Source organism: Jaculus jaculus, chromosome 9, assembly GCF_020740685.1.
Source record: "Jaculus jaculus isolate mJacJac1 chromosome 9, mJacJac1.mat.Y.cur, whole genome shotgun sequence".
Taxonomy (NCBI): Eukaryota; Metazoa; Chordata; class Mammalia; order Rodentia; family Dipodidae; genus Jaculus; species Jaculus jaculus.
The window spans coordinates 136,278,122-136,300,240 of NC_059110.1; the positions used below are offsets into that span (position 1 = coordinate 136,278,122).

The 22,119-nt window shown below is 40.3% G+C and overlaps 1 protein-coding gene across 3 annotated transcripts in view; it reads left to right on the forward strand.

Annotated features, from left to right (window-relative positions):
• Tanc2 (tetratricopeptide repeat, ankyrin repeat and coiled-coil containing 2) overlaps window positions 1-22,119 on the forward strand; it is a 382,841-nt gene that overhangs the window by 291,570 nt on the left and 69,152 nt on the right. For all 3 annotated transcript variants that reach the window (XM_045158789.1, XM_045158790.1, XM_045158791.1), the window contains 3 exons: window positions 395-626; window positions 11,086-11,252; window positions 14,829-15,436. In XM_045158789.1, coding sequence (XP_045014724.1) covers window positions 395-626; window positions 11,086-11,252; window positions 14,829-15,436 — 1,007 coding nt within the window. The remainder of the gene's footprint in view (window positions 1-394; window positions 627-11,085; window positions 11,253-14,828; window positions 15,437-22,119) is intronic.

Sequence of the window (22,119 nt, forward strand, 5' to 3'; positions counted from 1 at the left end):
ATCTATTGAGACTAACATAATTGTCCTCTGATTAGTTTTTTCTAGTGCTTATTGACAGAATTCAACTTTCCATGTTAAATAAATGCTAGGTTTTTTTTTTAGCAATGTTAATGCAAATCTTCATTCTTAGTCTTGCTTCCTGTTTCTTTTAGGATAGAATAAGTGTTCAACTTTTATTTGCGAACTTTAATTTTATGCTGTGGTATCATAGATACAAAATAGGGATGTTGTATCTAATTTTGGATCGTGTATAAATTAGATAGTCAGCATCTTTTATTTGAAAGGTTGGGGAAATGGAGAAACAAAAGACAGCATTAGAGAGCATATAGTAGCAACAGTAGCTGTTGCTCTGGCTACTGACAAGCCCGTTTGCAGTGTCATCTTTCTTTTGTAGGTGGTTGCCTATCACTACTGTCAAGCAGATAATGCCTACACATGCCTGGTACCAGAATTTGTCCACAACGTTGCCGCCCTGCTCTGCCGTTCACCTCAACTGACAGCTTACAGGGAGCAGCTTCTTCAGGAGCCTCACCTACAGAGCATGCTGAGCCTTAGGTCCTGTGTGCAAGACCCTATGGCCTCCTTCCGGAGGGGAGTCCTTGAGCCCCTGGAGAACCTCCACAAAGGTACACACATGGGGTCCGAAGGTCAGAGCTCTAATCATCTGGGCCATGCTGTAGAAATGGTCGTTTTTAATCACATTGCCAAAACTAAATGTCCCATAGCTGATGGCGCAGGATGCAGTTAACAAATACATTTTTGGGGAGTGGGGTATGATGGTGAACACATGTAATCCCAGCACTTGTGGGGCTGTGGCAGGAAGATTGCTTAAGTCCAGGAATTCAAGACCAGCATAGGCAACATAACAAGACTCTGCTTCCAAGAGATAAAAACAACTTCCTCCTTTCTTTGTAAAAACTCTCATTTTGATTTCCAAATAAGATTAATTTTTCTTTTTTTTAATTTTTTTTTTGTTTTATGTTTATTTATTTATTTTGAAAGTGACAGAGAAAGAGGCAGGGAGAGAGAAAGAGAGAGAATGGGCATGCCTCCAGCCACTGCAAACATACTCCAGATACATGTGCCCCCTTGTGCATCTGGCTAACATGGGTCCTGGGGAATCAAGCCTCGAACCGGGGTCCTTAGGCTTCACAGGCAAGCACTTAACTGCTAAGCCATCTCTCCAGCCCAATTTTTCTTAAAATAGTAGGGCTTTCAGTGCTTTCTGTGAAGTTCAAATAAATCAGTGACGTTGTAGCTCAAACTTGCCATTGTAAAGTTTTACTAGTTAGAAACTACCCAATCTTTATGCAGTGTTTTTAATTATCCCATCTATTCAGGTAAAGTTTTCATGGTTGCATAACCAGGTATTCTAAAATCTTAAATAATTTATACACATTATTTGTTCATCCTAAAAGGTACTTAATCCCCCCCAAAAAAATAACTGACTACTGCTCCCACAACACGTAAACTACAACCCCATGGGGAATGCCAACAACCCTACTGAGGAATGTCCCCAAAGGAATGGGGACAGGGATGAGGAAAAAGAGGGTACCAATACATGATGTATCCATGTGAAACATTTTGTTAATAAGCATAAAAAAAAGGTATTTAAAAGGCACAAGGCTACTTTTGGTATATAAATTACATCAGGAAAGCTATTTTTTTATGAAAGAGTTGGTACACCAGGGCCTGTAGCCACTGCAATCAAACTCCAGAGATCGGCACTATCTTGTATATGTGTCAGGCTTACATGGGGCTTGAGGAGTTGAACATGGGTCCTTAGGCTTCACAGGCAAGCACCTCAACCACTAAGTCATCTCTCTAGCCCAGGAAAGCTATTTTGTTTTTTGTTCTTTTTTGGGTTTTTTTTAGGTAGTGTTTTATCTACCTCAAGTTGACCTGGAATTTACTATGTAGTCTCAGTGCGGCCTCGAACTCACAGCAATCCTCCTACCTCTGCCTCCTAAATGCTGGGATTAAAGGTATGCGCCACCACGCCCAGCTTAATGAAAATAAACTTAAATGGAATCTGTTTCCCTCTGATACTTACCCCCTTGATATACATTACCGATGACTACAACTACTTAATCTTCTTTTCATATCTTTACTCACCATCAAAATCACCACTGAGCAGTACTTGAAAATTCAATTTATGAAACATTAAAATTTGTTTCATTTTGGTTTTCAGAGACAGGGTCTTAAACAAAAGGGGGAAGAAAATATAGAAAAAAAATTGGGGCTGGAGAGATGGCTTAGCAGTTAAGCACTTGCTTGTGAAGCCTAAGGACCCCAGTCCAAGGCTCAATTCCCCAGTACATACATAAACCAGATACATAAGGTGACACATTCATCTGGAGTTTGTTTGCAGTGGCTGGAGGCCCTGATGCACCCATTCTCTCCATATCTCTCTCCCTCTCTCTCTTCTTCCCTCTCTTTCTCTCCCCCCCCCCCTTTGTTGCTCTCAAATAAATAAATAATAGAAAAAACTACTTTTTACAAATGGTAGAATAAGCCAAATTAGACTTAAAACCAGTCATAGTAATAATTATAGGAATATAAATGGTCTAAAATACATTAAAGTACATAGACTTTTGGACTGAATGAAAAGCAACCTCAGGCCCATATGCTGTCTGCATGAAGTTGTTTAAATATGATGACACAATTGAAAGTGAAATATATGCAGTGTAAACAAAAGAAAGCTAAAGAGGCCATATCACTGTCAGGATAGACATCCAGACAAGTGGGTCTAGAAGCAGTCGATAGACAAAAAAATACTAATTCATTAGAAAGATAAAATAATCCTCAGTTATGCACCTAATATTAGGAATTCAAAATAAAAAATTACTTTTTATTATGAATCAAAATCTGACAAAGAACTGATGTGGTGGTCCATACCTTTAATTACAGCACTAGGGAGGCAGAGGTAGGAGGACTGCTGTGAATTCAAGGCCAGCCTGAGACTAAATAGTAAATTGCAGGCCAGCCTACTTCAAAACCACCCCCCCCCAAAAAAAAACTGCCAGGGTGGTGGCACACGCCTTCAATCACAGCACTTGGGAGGCAGAGGTAGGAGGATTGCCATGAGTTCAAGGCCACCTTGAGGCTACATAGTGAATTTCAGGTCAGCCTGGGCTAGAGTGAAACCCTACCTTGAAAAAAAAAATGGGGTCTGAAGAGATGGCTCAGCAATTAAGGTGCTTGCCTGCAAAGCCTAAGGACCCAGGTTCACTTCACCAGTACCCACGTAAAGCCAGAAGTACAAAGTGGCACATGCATCTGGAGTCTATTTGCTGCAGCTAGAGGCCCTGATGTGCCCATTCTCTTTGTCTCTCTTCTGTCTCTCTATTTGCAAATAAATAAAAATAAAAAATACGGGCTGGAGGAATGGCTTAGTGGTTAAGGCGTTTGCCTGCAAAGCCTAAGGAACAAGATTTGATTCCCCAGAGCCTCTGTAATCCAGATACACAAGGTGGCACATGTGCCTGGAGTTCATTTGCAGTGGCTAGAGTCCCTGGGATGCTCATTCATATTCATTCATATTCCCTCTTTCTTTCTCTCTTTCCCTCTCTCTCAAGTAAAATGAATTTTTTAAGAGAAAAAAAAGTTAGGGTTGGAGAGATGGCATAGCAGTTAAGCTGCTTCATTACGAGCCTAAGAACTCATGTTCAGATCTCTAGGTCCCACATAACCAGACACACAGTGACACAGTGCACAGTCACACATGTGTACAAGGGGCACACACATGGAGTTCATTTGTAGCAGGCGGAGGTCCTGGCATACTCATAATCATTTTCTCTGTTTCTCAAAAAAAAAAAAAAAGTCAAAAGGTTACAAAAAATGTTCTCTAAAACAATGGAATTAAACTAGAAGTCAATGACAAAATCTCTTTAGAAATTCACATACTTCTAGAAAACATGGGTCAATGAAGATGTTGCAAAGAGAATGTAAAATATTTCAAGATGAACAGTGGCAGAGAGATAGCATAGCGATAAAGGTGCTTGCTTGCAAAGCTGGATAGCCCAGGTTCAGTTCCCCAGAACCCACATAAGCCAGATGCACAAAGTGGCACATGCATATGGAGTTCATTTGCAGTGGCAGGAAGCCAGACATGCTCTTTCTCCGCCCCTCCAAATATCTTCCTACCTCTTTTTCTCTGTGTCTTTCTCACATAAATAAACATATAATATTTTAAATAAAATCAGTTGCCTATGTTTCTGATTATGAGGAAAATAAGTTGAGAGCCATCACAAGAAAGAAAGCTGGGTGTGGTGGTGCACGACTTTAATCTCAACACTCAGGAGGCAGTGGTAGGAGGGTCACAGTGAATTCAAGGCCACCCTGAGAGTACATAGTGAATTCCTGGTCAGCCTGGGCTAGAGCAAGACCCTACCTGAGGGTGTGGGGGGAGGAAGAAAGAGAGAGAGAAAAAGAGAAAAGAAATTATTGCACTAGAAACTTGATAGTGAAAGTGGATAAGCCCCAACAAAACTGTTGAAGAAAATAGGAGAGAACAGAAATACGCAATATTGAGAATAAGAGGCAAAGCCGGGCGTGGTGGCGCACGCCTTTAATCCCAGCACTCGGGAGGCAGAGGTAGGAGGATCACCACGAGTTTGAGGCCACCCTGAGACTCCATAGTGAATTCCAGGTCAGCCTGGGCTACAGTGAGACCCTACCTCAAAAAAAAAAAAAAAGAGAGAGAGAGAGAGAATAAGAGGCAGTATTACTATGGTCCTAAGAATTTTTTTTAGAAAATGAAGGACTGGGCTGGGGAGAGTTCCGTGGACAAAGCACTTGCTATGCAAGCATGAGATCTGGAGTTTGGGTCCCCAGCAACCTTGGAAATGCTGACTGGCCATAATGACTGGCCTGTCGTGCCAGCAGTGAAGAGGCAGAGATAGGAGATCCTCAGGGTAAGCTGAATCAGAAAGCCATGGGACCAATGAGAGACCTTGCCCCAGTGAACAAAGCAATCAAAGCAGATACCTGATGTTGACCTCTGGCCTCCACATGCCTGTGCACATCCATGTTCACATACACACATGCAAAAAAAGGGGATTATTATAAATAAATAACTTCTTTACAATAAAATTCAACAAGTGAGCTAAAATGGACAAATTACTCAAAATGCATAGAACTAGATGTTGACTCAAAAAGAAGTAGGAAGTCTGTGTATCACTGGATCTACTAAATTGTAATTTAAAAGAGAAAAAAGCCTATCTAAGCAAACTATATCTTATATGGTTTTATTGATTAATTGTACTTAGCATTTTAAGAAAAGAATTACATAAATTATATACAGATGCTTTCATAAACAGTAAAGAATGGAACATTTTATAATTTATCTTATTAGGCAGTGTAACACTACTTGATACCAAAATGCATTAAGTATCTTATAAGGAACAATTATAGGACCTGAGAGGTGGGTCCATGGTTAAAGGTACTTTCCTGCAAACCTAACAGCCCAGGTTCAATTCAAAATCCTGAAGAAAAAAAAAATCACAAAGTGTCAGTTTCTGTGGCCTGGAATACAAAGCTAGTTTATCATCTGAAAGTTAATCAGTATAATTTATCACATTAGCAATAGAAGGGGCTGGAGAGATGGCTTAGAGATTAAGACACTTGCCTGCAAAGCCAAAGGACCTAGATTTGATTCCCTAGGACCCACAGCCAAATGCACAAGGTGGCACATGTATCTGAAGTTTGTTTGCAGCAGCTGAAAGCCCTGGCATGCCCATGCTCTCCTCCCTCCCTCCTTGTCTCTCATAAATAAATAAAAATAAGGTATTTTTTTAAATACAATAGAAGTGCTGAGAAGAAGGGATGGAGGAGTGTCTAGCACTGAAACATCTCACACCCTGCAAGGCTCAGGGCCCATTGCAGAAGAGGTGGTGGAAAGAATGTAAGAGCCAAAGGAAGGGTACCATACCACTCCTTCAATACAGCTGTCTGGACTGAAGTTGGTCTCAATATCCATGACCTCGCAGTGCTAGCAGTACTTACACAGACCCTCATAATAGGAGAAAAAGATGATGACATCAAATTAAAAGAGAGGCTAATGGAGAGAGGGAGAGGATATGAGAGAGAGCAGAGTTGTGAAGGGGAAAGTGTGGGAGGGGAGGGAAATATAATGGTTTGTTGTCTGTAAGTATAGAAGTTGTCAATAATATATATATATATATATATATATATATATATATATATATATATATATATATGAAGAAAAATACAATAGAAGAAAATTTATGTAGTCATCTTTTTAATTTTTTAAAATTTATTTTATTTATGAGACAGAGAATTGGCACACCAGCACCTCTGGCCAGTGTAGTCAGACTCCAAATGAATGTGCCACCTTAACCACTAAGCCATCAATACAGCCCCATATAGTCATCTTCAAATGTAGAAAAACATTTGACAAAATACTACACCAATTGATAAAAACTGCAAGCTGTGCCGGCCGTGGTGGTGCATGCATTTAATCCCAGCACTCGGGAGGCAGAGGTTGGAGGATAGCTGTGAGTTTGAGGCCACCCTGAGAGTACATCGTTAATTCCAGGTCAGCCTGGGTCAGAGAGAGACCCTACCTCAAAAAAACAAAAACAAAAACAAAAAAAAAAAAAAACTGCAAACTGTAATTTAAAAGGAAGCTTAGCTTAATAAAGGGCAGCTCCCAAGAGCAGTCATCCTAAGTTCAAGGGTGAGACTGTGTTCCCTCACACACCATGTAGATCACCATTCCACTGGTGGTACAAGCTAGTCCAGTAAAAAGATAAACTGGAAAGGAAGAAGTAAAAAATTTACAGACATGATTACTTACCTAGAAAATTGTAAGGAATCTGTATAAACAAAAAGCCTACTAATAAATGGATTCTCTAAATTACAAAGTCAGTTCACGAATATCTGTTTCTATACTATCAACAAATGATTGAAGAGTGAAATATATAAAGAAATGTGGCAGGCTGGAGAGATGGCTTAGCGGTTAAGCGCTTGCCTGTGAAGCCTGAGGACCCCAGTTCGAGGCTCGATTCCCCAGGGCCCACATTAGCCAGATGCACAAGGGGGCGCATGCGTCAGGAGTTTGTTTGCAGTGGCTAGAAGCCCTGGCGTGCCCACTCTCCTTTCTCTCTCTCTGCCTCTTTCTCTCTCTGCCTGTTGCTCTCAAATATATAAATAAAAATAAACAAAAAAATTTAAAAAAAATTAAAAAAAGAAATGTGGCAATGTTAGCTAAATGGCTGCAAATTTTTGACATTGTTCTTACTATGAGTTAAGGGCATCTCCCTCTCTTCCCCTTGTATCTGGGTGGTCTTCTGACTGCTTCAATCAACAGAATACTGAAGTGATTCTCTGTAGCATCTATAGGTCATAAATGACCTTGCAGCTTCCATCTTGTACACTGAAACACTTGCTTTTAGAGTTGCGTATCACCGTGTACGATGTCTGTCTACCCCAGAGTTCACCATGCTGTGAAGAAATGCAAACCACATGCAGAGTTCAGTTCAGATGCTACATATGTGGGTGAGGAATCCTCTAAATGATTCCAACCTCCATAGTTAGTTATTCAAGTAACCCCTAGCTGATTGGCATAGTAACAGATAACTGGACCAAATATTATAAGTAGTATATCAAAAATGTAATACTTAGGAATAATTTTTAATGTTATAACTTCCACAGTGGATGTGCATTATAACCATTGCAGAATGAAATGAAAGATTATAGTAGTCCAATTGGTAGAATATTTGCCTAGCATGTATGAGACCTGGGTTCGATCCCCTGTACTACGCTGGGTATGTTGGTACATGCCTGTAATCCCAGCACTTGGGATGAAGGGATAGGAAGATCATGAGATTAAGGTCTACCTGAGCTAGATAAGACCCTGTCTCAAATTGTGTGCGAGTGTGGGTGGGTGTGTAGTAAGTGGCCTAAGAGATGCAATATATAGTGATTAGAATAGTCAGTTTTTCCTCAGCAATAATCAAAATCCAGGCTGGAGAGATGACTTAGCAATTAAGGGATTGCCTGCAAAGCCTAAGAACTCATGTTTGACTTTCCAGGTTCCACGTAAGCATAAAAACACAAGCACATAAGGTCGCACATGCACACAAGGTGGCCCAAGCATCTGGAGTTCCATTGCAGTGGCTAAAGTCCCTGGCATGCCAATTCTCTCTCACTTTCTCTCGCTCTCTCATAATAAAAAATGGCAGTCTGTTGGGCTTGCTTCAAAAAAATAAAATAATCAAAATCCCAGGGGAGTTTTCTTTAAATTAAAAAATGGCTTTTTTGGGCTGGAGAGATGGCTTAGCGGTTAAGCGCTTGCCTATGAAGCCTAAGGTCCCCGGTTCGAGGCTCAATCCCCCAGGTCCCACGTTAGCCAGATGCACAAGGGGGCGCACACATCTGGAATTTGTCTGCAGTGGCTGGAGGCCCTGGCGCGCCCATATTCATTCTCTCTCTCTCTCTCTCTCTCTCTCTCTCTCTCTCTCTCTCTCTTTCTCTCTGTCTGTTGCTCTCAAATAAGTAAATAAAAATAAAAAAATTTAAAAAAACAAAAAAAGAATATTTATGTGTGTGTGTGTATATTTTAAAAAATGGCTTTTTTAAATAAAATCAGATAGTGAAGAAAATTTTAAAAAGAAAAAGTTGGAAGACAATATCTGATGTTAAAACTTACAGTATTCTGGATTATTACAGTAATCACTATATGCACTAATACTACTCGCTGGTTAATAACCATCTCAGGGTTGAGGTGTTGATTTGCTACAACAATCAGCTCATATGAGCCATCTTGAGTTAATTCTTCTGTAGAAATTTAAGATACAGTTAAGCTTAGGGAGCCTGAATCCTCAAAATCAATATCATAACAGCTCCCAGTTGTTAGGTAAATTCCAGTTAGTTCCAAAGATTTCTCTCTCTTTACCTTAATTATTTGGACTCCTCCCCCCCAAAAAAGACTATTATGATCTCTTAGCACTACATCATTTATAATACCGTTTTATGGGCTTGGGAGATGGCTCAGCAGTTATAGGGACTTGCTTGCAAAGCCTGCCAATGCAGGTTCAATTCCCCAGTACCCATGTACAGCTAGACGCACAAGTGGCACCTATGTCTGGAGTGCGTTTGCAGTGACAGGAGGCCCTGGTGTGCCCATACTCACATTCTCATTTGCTCTTTCTCTCTCTTTCCTTCTTTCTCCCCCATTCATAAATAATTAATATTTTAAACACCATTTTATGAGTGATCATCGTTACAAATTAGCACTGGAATATCTAATTTTTTTCTAAAAAGTAGCCACATGCGAGCTGGAGAGATGGCTTGCCATGTGAGGACTGGAGAGATGGCTTTGCAGTTAAGATACTTGCCTGCAAAACCTAAGAACCCAGGTTTGATTCCCCAGGACCCACATAACCCAGATGCACATGGTAGCACATGTATCTGGAGTTCATTTGCAGAGGCTGAAGGCCCTGGCATGCCCATTCTTTCTCTTCCTATCTGCGCGCCTCTCTCCCCCCCCCCCTCAAATAAATAAAAATAAAAAATAAAGTAGCCACATGAAAATAATAAGTTAAAATTCTTTGGACTAAGAATGTACCTCAGTGGTGGAGCACTTACTTTCTACAAGGCCCTGATTTCAATTGCCAGCACCCCAACTACCATCAAAAAAATGAAAAAAAATTCTCTATAATTTGAGAACTGACTTTATAGCATTAGTATATTGAAATTAAGTTTTCTTAGTGCAAAACTTGTGTTTCAAGGGAAAATATAAAGGATATAAAGACTTGTTGACTACAGATCTGTTAAATGAACATAGCATGTATAGCTTGAATATTTTTTGACTTTAAAGGTAAAAAGCCAATAGTTTACAAAAGTCTAGACTTTTTATTTTGAAACCATCTTCATTTCCTCCTCAGATAAAGCCTGTTTCTTCCTCAGACATCCAGTGTCTTCTTGCCCTCTCTGTCTGCTTTAAAATTATAAAGTCCAGGGGCTGGAGAGCTGACTTAACAGTTAAGACACTTGCCTGCAAAGCCAAAGGGCCCAGGTTTGATTGCCCAGGACCCACATAAAGCCAGATGCACAAGGTGGTGCATGCACATGGAGTTCATTTGCAGTGGCTGGAGGCCCTGGTGCACCCATATTCATATTCTCAATCTCTCTCTCTCCCCCCCCCCCCGCCTCTTTTCTCTCTCTCTCTCCTTCTTTCTCAAATTAATAAAAAAGTTATAAAGTCCTACTAATTGGTGACTATTATTTATTACAATTCATTTATACAAAAATGTTCATTTAGTCTAGAGGTTTTCAAAGCTAGTTGCTCAAAGCTGTTCCAAAAGTGATAAGCATTCTAATACAAGAGAACATGCCTGAAATCTCACTCAGCCATCTTTGGCCTAGACCTAAAGATAAACTGATTTCATGCATTTAGGACAGGGTGGAATGCAGGAGATCTGAACACAAACAGTGTTCTTCCCCACAAGACCCAGACTTCAGGAGATCGTATGAGGGGCTGCCAGTGAGGCTGCTTCAGCTGTGATCTAGGAAGCTGCCAGGATCCTGGGACTTAACTTTCCTGGTTAGAGTCTGTCTATGAGTCTAGGAGTCTTTTTCTGTAGTCCTTCATCTTTTCTGTCCAAGTATACATTCTCATATGATCCCATATACAACTTTAGTCTGTGGGCCCTCTATTGAGGATTCCTAAAAGAATATGAGCTACTTGTTAACACTATCAGATTGGGGGAAAGCACATCCTAATTAACTTCTACATGTGTGAGAGAACAATGAATTTCTATATGCAAGTTCTTATAACACCAATGCACAAACTATCTCATAACTGAAAATAAGGGAATTATTGAAAATGACAATACACATTCTTATATATATGTGACAAAATCTTTCATATCTGATGAAAGCCAAATTAATTAAATGGATTATTCCATGTCTGTCTAATAAATTATGTAGCCTGAGCATTCAAGGCCTCATGAGGGACCTTTTCTAATCCTTTTTTTCCAGACAGATATGTGATCAAAGACCCAGTAAGAACTCTTTCTACTTGGTAATTACAAAGTAATGTGTTTCTTTCTACCTCAGAGAGAAAAATCCCAGATGAAGATTTCATCATTTTAATTGATGGATTAAATGAAGCAGAATTTCACAAACCGGATTATGGGGATACAATTGTATCATTTCTGAGTAAAATGATTGGAAAATTTCCTTCTTGGCTCAAATTAATTGTAACAGTTAGGACCAGTTTACAGGTATGTGTTTGTTTGCATTTGAACCATAAGTCATCGTCCTTGGAAAGGGCTTAAACAAAAAATTCTGTATCCTAGTTCCCTGAGCTGGAAATTCCCAATGAGAGTAAAAGAGATGATCTAGAAAGAGCATCTGTCCTATATATGACTCTCATTTCCAGTTCCCATTGCTATGGATAAGGCTTGGTAACAGGACCCTCAAAGTAGCTGTAAAAAGCTGGGTCTCTTGATACATGCCTATAAGCCAAACCCTGGGGAGGCAGAGATAGGAACCTGGTCATGAGTTCAAGGTCAGCCTGGACTACATAGCAAGACCTTATCTCAAAATATTGAAAAAGAATAGCATGGAAAGAAAGTCTATTTTCTAGACTTTGTCTGAAGACAGAAGTACAAAGATTATACATACACTTTGATTTGTTTCATATTTTTTATCATTTAATGCTGTGCAAAATCCAGTTAAGTTTAGAGTCAAGTTTTCTACTGCTTTCCTCTGCTTCTTCCTGAATGGTAGTTTTTTGTGGGTTTGTTTTTTTTTTTTCCTGTAAAGGTATACTTGTTTGTGAATATGCTATCCCTTTACTGCTGATTGAAAATGAGGTTTTGTTTTATTTAAACCTTTCCCCTACTCACTCATTGATCACTAAGTGGCCTAAAATCACCAAGAATGTGGAGCTGAGCCTGTGGAAACATATCTGCTAAGGAGTAGCTGTGGAGTTGTGTCTCCTGTTCTTTACATACTTGCATGTGGCTTGGAACAGTTTCAGTCTCTCTTTAAAAAAATCCTTAATTATTCAGTAGGATTTATGAATATTAAGATGTCGTACATCTTACACTCTTCCCAACATTTTGATGCAACCACTCAATAATAATCGTTAGTATACAGAAGAGTCACAATAAGCCCCCAAACTCTCATTATTCCCATATATTGACCAGTTTCCTGGCTACTAAGTTAACAGATATTTATTAGTGGTCCAAAGATAATTAAAGAACTCAGATCAACATAAACATATCTTTATAGCTACAACTATATAATCTACAATTATTGTGCAGTAACTTTATTGTTAAAAGTAAAATAATGGAAACCACCAGAAACATAATCTACTTAAAAAAAAAAAATCTTGTGTATAACCCAGGCTAGCCTGAAACTCATGATCCTTCTGCTTCAGCCTCCCAAGTGCTGGAATTACAATAGGTGTGTGCCACTATGCCCAGCTATAACCCTATTTTTCCAAATGTGTCCATAGACAGTATTATCCTCAGCTATATTTTCACATAATGCCATGCATAATTGCAGAAGAAATTATGTCTAGGAAGATAGAACAGATACTTTTAATTCTCCCTCTGTGCCAAAAGATAGACAGGACTGTGCATGTTCTCTGCCAAGTCCAATCATTAGTGTCTTCATGGAGACCTGTAATTACTTTTCAGATACTTCTCTCACTTCAGCTAAGGATTTATAAAAATTATTTTATGAACATTCTCACTGGGTTATTTATTATTTCCTTGGATATGTCTTAGATATTTACAGTATGTCAGACATTATTCTAGAGACCAGGGACAAAACACATAATGTCCCTGCCTTCATAAAACTTATAGTTTAGTAAGGAATACAAAAAATTAGCAAAATAAACATATACTAAAAGTATAAGTGCTGTGAAGAAAAAAATAGCATAAAGGCGTAGAGATTATGGTTGTTTCAAATAGACAGGAAAAGCTTCTCCAATGGCCCTCATAATGTGATGTCTTTTTAAAAGACCTCTTTGTGTACTAGTTGTATTAAAAATAAAAGGTAGAGTACAGAATGTAAGCAAAAGTGCAGGTGAAAAGTGATGGTGTCTTAGACAAATGATAGAGACCATCTGAAATAGTCATATTTGGAAAAATATTTTTGCCAGGCGTGGTGGCACATGCCTTTAATCCCAGCACTCGGGAGGCAGAGGTAGGAGGATTGCCATGAGTTGGAGGCCACCCTGAGACTCCATAGTGAATTCCAGGTCAGCCTGGGCTAGAGTGAGAGACCCTACCTTGAAAAACCAAAAGAAAAAAAAAAACAGAAAAATATTTTCAAAGAAAGGCAAAAGGACTTGAAGATCCAGGTGTGATGGTGCGTACCTGTAATCCTGGCACATGGAAAACTGAGGCAGAAGGATGGAGAATTCAGGAACAGCCTTGGCTACATAATGAGCCTCTGTCTCAAAACTAAAAAAGAGACTTGGTGACAGACTAAATGGAAATATGAGCAGGGGAAAAAAAATCAGAATGAATTCTGGAGTCTGGGTGAGCACATGAGCCAATATCTTTGGGGGGAGATCACAAATGCCTTTAAAGACTTGGTCAGTGGTAATGCCACTTATTGACATGGGGAAGGTTTTGTGATTGGGTACAAGATTTAGTAGCTCTGATTTAGTCACAGTAAGTTTGTAAAACATCCAGGTATAACTTGTGAGTACACTGAGATATAAGATGGGAACTCAGAAGAGATAAGTACTCTGGCAGCATGAAATTAGGTGTCATCCATACATAGATGATATTTAAAAGCAAGAGATTGAGATTAAGAAAACTAAATTTGATATAGTGACAAAGGCTAAAGAAGAAAACCAAATAGAGACCTGAGCCCAAGGTGGGCAGAAAGATAAAAGAGAAGCCAACAGAAGAGGCTAGGAAAAACTGGCCAGTGTGATAGGAGGAAAACATGCCATAGAAGCAGGCTGCTGAAACTGACTTCCCCAAAAAGCCGCAGGAAAAAAAATGTGACCAGCTGTGTCAAACACTTCTGAGAGTCTGAGGAAGATGAAAACTTAACTTTGATTGTTGGTTGTAAACTTAGGATTGCTAATAATCTTGACAAGAACCACCGCAGTAAAATGGAAAGGTCAAAGTTTGATTGAATAGGAAGATGGATTAGAACTAGCAGAGAAAGAAAACCTTCAGTAAATCATGTTCTACTCAAAACAAAAACAGAATTTCTGAGTATTATTTGAAAGGAAGAATATAGGGTCGTGACCCAACTAAGCACAAGAGGACATGGGAACTTGCAGGAGCCCAGGCTATGGCATAGATAAGAAAGGATGAAATCCAATGTATGCGAGTCAGCCTGTTTTATCACCTTCCTGCTTTAATCTCTAAATAGACTAGAGTAGCCAGTAGTAACCAGAGTAGCAAGCTTTCCACTGAGGCATCTCCAGAAAACCTGTATTAAATGTAGTCATTTATTAGGAAGCTTACAAAGCCACATTTTTAATTGCCACCTTCTCACATAACACATTTCCCGTACTTAAAAGCACTCCATGTTCTATTATTGTTAGGGGAGCTTTTAGAATCTTGTCTATGAAATCACTCTTAAAGTACCCTTTACAAAGACCCACAAAAATTACAGTAAGTCTCAGTACAGGAAAAATAGTATCCTTCCTTTGCACATAATGTGTTTTAATCTATGGATACCAGTACTTTATCATATTTTCTTCATTTCTTTGGCCACTCACAAGTTCAGAGTAAAATTTTGAACCTCATACTTGATAAGTGTTAGGGGAAACTGAAGGCCTTTCTGTCTTTCTCTCTCTTTCTCTTCATCTGTTTTAGGAAATTACCAAGTTGCTGCCTTTCCATAGGATTTTTTTGGATCGACTAGAAGAGAATGAAGCCATAGACCAGGACCTGCAGGCTTACATCCTGCACCGGATACACAGCAGCTCAGAGATCCAGAATAACATTTCACTTAATGGCAAAATGGACAATACTACATTTGGCAAACTCAGTTCTCATCTCAAGACCCTCAGTCAAGGGTCCTATCTATACCTGAAACTCACATTTGACCTCATAGAGAAAGGGTATCTAGTGTTAAAGAGCTCTAGCTACAAAGTCGTTCCTGTTTCACTCTCGGAGGTTTATTTACTCCAGTGCAATATGAAGTTCCCAACCCAGTCTTCCTTTGACCGGGTGATGCCTCTCCTGAACGTGGCAGTGGCCTCTCTCCACCCACTGACTGACGAGCATATCTTCCAGGCCATCAATGCTGGTAGCATTGAAGGCACACTAGAATGGGAAGATTTTCAGCAGAGAATGGAGAACCTTTCCATGTTCCTAATCAAGCGCAGAGACATGACCCGAATGTTTGTACATCCTTCTTTTCGAGAATGGCTTATCTGGAGAGAAGAAGGAGAGAAAACCAAATTTCTCTGTGATCCCAGGTAAGATGTAGATTTGTGATAAGTAATTCTGAGCCTATTTTGTACTTGGTGCATGGAGCACGGGTATTGCAAAGTAGTGAGCAATATTCTTCAGTGACCGCTTCCCACAGACTTTCCATCATCTCTCCTCCTCTTCAAGGGAAGGCTTTTATGAAGTTTAGTAATTAATGTTCTTATGATTTTATTTCATTAAGCTTCAACATCTACATAGATGTTTAGAAGGCCCCCTACTTTCCTGTTTGACTGAACTTTCCATGACTACAACTAAGGATCACAGGCTATAATTAATTAGCCATTTAATACATTTCCTTAGTTTTCTGCAGGTATGAAAGAAGAATTGACATATTGTTCATCTCTTTAACTTACAGCAGAATTACTTTTTAAATTGTTACTGCCTTTTAAAAATAGAATCTTTAACTTTATAACTAAAAGGAAGACTTGAAGAGAGCAGATTTTCTGGTGTATTTAGATAAATATGGTGTCATCTTTATTTTGCTATAAAGGCCTTAAGGATATTAAATGACTTGTTCAAAATCATAAATTTGATAGGTGGGAGAAGACAGAAGGGACTAAAATAGAAATGGCAAATATAGCTGGGCATGGTGGCGCACACCTTTAATCCCAGCACTCGAGAGGCAGAGGTAGGAGGATCGCCATGAGTTCAAGGCCACCCTGAGACTACATAGTGAATTCCAGGTCAGCCTGAGTTAGAGGAGACCCTACCTTGGGAAGAACAAAAAAAAAAAAAAAAAAAGCAAGAAAGAAAGAAATGGCAATTATATCCCATGTGCTACCATTTCCCCAGTCTGCATTTGACACACAGCACTTACCCCAAGTTACTGTGATTAACTTGACCCTGACTGGAGACTACTACTTCACTCAGCAGACTTCTTTGTGCTAGGTAGAAAATGCTTCCCATTCTGCCAGGGAGAATCTTGCCAGGTGTGCCTTTAACTCCTCTACACTACCTTTGTATGAGGATTCTTCCTTTAATAAAGTAGGTGATTTAAAAATTAAGTTCATAACTGATTTCCCGAAAACATGATACTAGCAACATGTCTGGCGAATGCAGAGCTTTTTCTGGCTTAGAAAGAAGAAACATTTGGCTATTCCTCACTCTGTGACTCACCAAGGACTAAACTCTACCTAACGATACTGCAGTTTAATAACCCTGTGACCATGTTCTTCACCAGGCCTTATCAAGTGTGTCTGTAGGCATGCCACTCAGCCTCCTTCAAGCTGACTCATTGGAAAACTAGTAGCAGTGACAGGAAGCCATGTAGAAGATTTTATGGAGTTTCCATGAGAGGGAAACTTATAATGAAACAAACTGTAGGGGAAAGAACAGAAATTGTTGAGTCAGATTATGTGCACATAAATACTGCCTCTTCTAGGAAAAGTGACCTTTGGAAAAAAGTTACATAATGATTCTGAGACTCAGATTTCTACAAAACAGCAATAATAATGTCTTCCTCCTGTAGCTAGTGAGCATTAAGCAAAGTCTTATAGTATAATCCCTAAAATATGAGAAAGTTACAAAGAAACTGTTTAGTATTATGTTCTTTTTTTCCTCCCCTGCCTTTACAGTAGTAGATCCTTCAGGTTCTTAATCCTGTGACTAATTAAATGGATGTCAACATTCTTCTGCTATTAGTATTTTGGGCCACATGATTTCTTTTTTGTCTAGGGTAGGGTCTCACACTAGCCCAGGCTGACCTGGAATTCACTGTGGAGTCTCAGGGTGGCCTCGAACTCACGGCGATCCTCCTACCTCTGCCTTCCAAGTGCTGGGATTAAAGGCATGTGCCACCACGCCTGGCAGCCACGTGATTTTTAAAACAAATATTTTCCCAAAAGGATTTTACTGCAAGGTAATAAACCCCATTACATGTTCTAAGACCTCCAGTGGATATTTGAAACTACAGATGATATCAAATCCTATATGTCTCCCAGTTTTTCCTATACATACCTACCTATGATAAAGCTTAGTTTATGAATTAGTCACAATCAATCTAATATAACACTGACAGGGCTGCATAGTGATTAGTGACTTGGTAGTATATACAACATGGACACCCTGGACAGAGGAACACTGCAGGTCCTGGCCAGGACAGTGAGATGCATGAGATTTCATCACATGCAATTTTACATATAAATTATGAATTTTCCATTTGATATTTTGAGACAATAGTTGAACCATGGAAGGTGAAGCTGAAAATAGAACTATTGTAAATCTTGCTAGTTCTGCTGCTAATGCTTAAATACATAAAGTTGAAAATTACATGCATTTTAAAAAAAGACTAGAATTACCTGTAAACCCTTTGAGGCCAGTTCCCAAATGATTTTTGCTAGCTGGTCTGCTTACTTATCTGTAAGCCTCAGAGGCTTTCAAAGAGAAAATATGGTTTTATTTACTAATTAGGAGCATTGCATCCACAGGCTAATGCAGTGAGACAAGAAAAGCAAACACTTCCACCTTGAAATGCTGGATAGTCCGACCCCGGTGCTGTGTTCATCATGTTTCATTTAACGGCTGTAAGTCAAAGTACAAGCAAGACCAAGAGTTAGCAAAAATGCTCCCTTAGATCTGATTTCATTTGGAATTCCTCAGCTCTGGCCAGCACCAGCTTTGTTACTAAAGTATTAATCTCAGAGTTTGAAGCCCATTGGGTCAGTGAGATGGAAATTCACTGAGAATTTAATAACCAATCTGGCCATTGGTAACCTTCAGCTTCAACTCCCTGCACATTTTTCCCCTTAAGTTTCCCATTTTCTCTCCAATTTTCTCTGGAGCATGTAAAATATTTCTGTAGACCAGCTCAGTGTCTCTAAAATCAAACCAGCAAGCTAGGGCCTGGCGTGCACGTCTATGTAAGGAAAGCTGCCAGAAACAACACAGCCTCACCTCTTCTAGTGCATTTGCCTAGGCTTGGAGCACCGTTGTCACCTGAGTTTGTGGACTCCGTTAGGGAGGTAGACATAGATGAGGGTAGTCTGCAGACACCAACACTAGTTGATCTTCCTAAGAAGTAGCCGCGTGGGGAGATGGTGTCTGCTGAGTGTAAAAGAGTAAGTAAAAAAAGGAAAAAGCAGTTAGCTGGTACAGTGTTTTTCCAGCATAAAGGAAGTCCTGGGTTGGAGCCCCAGCATAAACCAGTCGTGGTAGTCCATGCCTGTGGAGGCAGGAGGATCAAAAATCAAGGTCATCCTCAGCTACATAGTGAGGTAGAGGCTAGCCTTGGCTATATGAGACCCAATCTCAGAAGAAGGGAAAAAAGGGGAGAAGGAACAAAAGAAGGTAATGAGAGAGGGTGTTTTGATCAAAATGTACTGTATATGAGAATTGTCAATAAAGTGTTTGGAAAGGGGGAAGACAGAGCCAGAGACAAGGGCTACAGCTGAAGTTAAGTATCCTTATTTAAATATAAGACTGCCGCCCACTGTCCTAGAATCTGGACAGAGAATTGACAGAACTATCTAGTGTGGCACTGATAGACAATTGTGACAGAAATAGGTTATAAATTTGTCTTTCCTGGCTTGCTAACTGGCTGGCAGATGTGTGTGTGTATTTATCAAACTACAAGCAATGTATCATTGAAAATCATTTACATCATCAATATTTTTTGTTTGCTTGCTTGAGGCAGGATCTTTCTATGTAACTCAGGCAAGTTGCAAGCTTGTAAACCTCCTGCCTCAGCCCCTGAAGTGCTAAAGTTATAAGCGTGCACCCCCATCCCCACTTTCAAACTTCTTTATGACATCAAGAGGATTTGGGGTTTCATTCTTCTTGGGGCCTGCCTCTGGAAGCACTCATAAACCTTAGGTCACCACCTTGCTCTGCTTCTGCTTCCTGCTGTTCGTCACCGTCAGACCTTGGTCTGCTCTGCATTTGATTGGTCCTGTTTTATTCCCTTAGGAACTCAGATATCAGATTAACTCACTAATCTAATCAGCTAATCCCCACTATTATGGTAATAGTAGGGAGGTAGAAAACCCATCTTAGTTAATTTTTTAAGCAAAGTGGTTAAGAAATGAGGTCATTAGGTTTTGTTGACCAAGACATTAGTAATTTTTTTTTTTAATTTTTGCGAGAGAGGCGAGAAAGAGCTAGAGATAGAGAGAGAATGGGCGCACCAGGGTCTTTCAGCCACTGTGAATGAACTCCAGGTACGTGTGAGCATGTGCAACATTGCACACTTGTATCACTTTTGTGTCTCGCTATATGTGGAACCTGGAGATTGGAACAAGTGTTCTTAGGCTTCACAGGCAAGTGCCTTAACTGCTAAGCTATCTCTACAGCCAAACACTTTAGTAACTTTGATAGTAGAAATTTGAGGCTTATAGACAACTAAGGACCACCAGCCTTATGATGTGAATATGAGAGTCTGAAATGACCACAAAATAGGCAGTTATAGACTATGGAATTTTGTTTGCTCTTTTTTTTTAAATTTTTTTTGTTTATTATTTTTATTTATTTATTTATTTGAGGGTGACAGACAGAGAAAAAGAGGCAGATAGACAGAGAGAATGGGTGCACCAGGGCCTCCAGCCACTGCAGACGAACTCCAGACACATGCACCCCCTTGTGCATCTGGCTAACGTAGGTCCTGAGGAATCAAGCCTCAAACCGGGGTCCTTAGGCTTCACAGGCAAACACTTAACCGCTAAGCCATCTCTCCAGCCCTTGTTTGCTCTTTCAATCCAGGCATCCACACAGAGCAAAGCTCAAAGTCACTGCTTCTCATAGCTACTGCAGGCTCCCACAGTAAATCTTTTAACTTGGAAGTGGGTTTTATTTCCTGAAAGTGTCAAATGAGACCTCAACAAATTCATGGTGCTTGGGAAAAAAGAAAGACTCTTAGAGTTCTGAAAAGTTAGGGCACAGGAAGAGAAAAATGGACCAGACATTTTTTACTGACACTTGACTGTTAGTAGATGCCTGTTGCAGTCCGGTTCGCATTGCTGGTAGAAATCACCCAACCAAGAGCAGCTTCTAGGAAAAAGATTTATTTTGGCTTACAGGCTCGAGGGGAAGCTCCATGATGGCAGGTGAAAACAATGGCACAAGCAGAGGGTGGACATCACCCTCTGGCCAACATAAGGTGAACCACAGCAACAGGAGGGTGTGCCAAACACTGGCATGAGGACTATAAATGGCTATAAAGCCCATAAGCCCGCCCCAAGCAATGCACTCCCTCCAGGAGGCATTAATTCCCAAATATCCATCAGCTGGGAACCTAGCATTCCCAACACCTAAGTTTATGGGGGACACCTAAATCAAACCACCACATTTTACCCCTTGCCCCCATAAACTGATATCCATACATGATGTAAAAAATACAATGCATTCATCCCACTTTAAAAGTTCCCATAGTTTTTATCAATTCCAATGATGTTCATACATCCCCATAGTTCAGGATCTTTTAACTTAGCCATAATACCAAAAAATAACCTCAAAAAAAAAACGTAATGGCACAGAATAAATATTCACACTGCAAAAGATGGCATTGGGCATAGCAAAAAAACATTCAACCAATACAAGCTTTACAACAACCAGGGCAAACATCTGTAGCTTCAAGTCCAACAACTCTAACCAGTGACAGATCTCTAAGTCCGATAATTCTAACCAGCAACAAGTCTCTGGCATTCCAATTCCACCCCTCCAGCTAGGCTACTCACAGTCCTGGAAAACCTCACCGGGGCCAGCAGCTCCTCCAGCAGCCATCTCGTGGTCCTGGCATCTCCACGGTTCATCCTCATGGCCCCATGGGGTCTCTATGCAGGCAACCAGCAAACCCGCTTCACACTGTCCATGGCCATTTCCAAAACACAAGACCATGTTGCAAACTCAATGACCCTCTTTCCAGCATTTCTTATACTCCATGATACCAGGTAGGGTGCCAATTTGTTAATCCAGGGGGGAATAAAGCAGACTTTGAAGAACAGGACACTCCTTGAGCACCCAGACCCCTTCAAAAGAGTCTACATTCTTCTTGTTGCCCCAGCACAGGTCAGCTAGCCCAGTTCAAAGGTTGTAATCTCTCAGTTGCAGCTGAACGGGCAAGAGTTCACCCAAAGATTTTTCTTTCGGTGCTATATCCCTCTGCACACACCAGTTCATTTCTACACAAAGCAACCCTGCACAACTTCTCAGGACACAGGCATAAGAGCAAGCTTCTCACAAACTGCTAGCCCAGTCCAGGCAAAGCTCTTTTTCACCCTCATAAGCCAAACCTCATAGTCCATAGTTCTTGCTGCATTCGGGTCTTTCAACTCTGACCAGAATAGTCCATCAAGCTGTACTTACAGCACTACAAGGAGTCTCTTAGGCCAGGGTTTCAAATCCTCCCACATTCCTCTTGAAAATCAGCTCCAAAAGGCCAAAGCCACACAGTCAGGTGTCTAGCAGCAATCCCACTCCTCGGTACCACTTTACTGTTGCAGTCTGGTTCGCATTGCTGGTAGAAAACACCCAACCAAGAGCAGCTTCTGGGAAAAAGATTCATTTTGGCTTACAGGCTCGAGGGGAAGTTCCACGATGGCAGGGGAAAACGATGGCATGAGCAGAGGGTGGACATCACCCTCTGGCCAACATAAGGTGGACCACAGCAACAGGAGGGTGTGCCCAACACTGGCATGAGGACTATAAATGGCTATAAAGCCCATAAGCCCACCCCCACAAT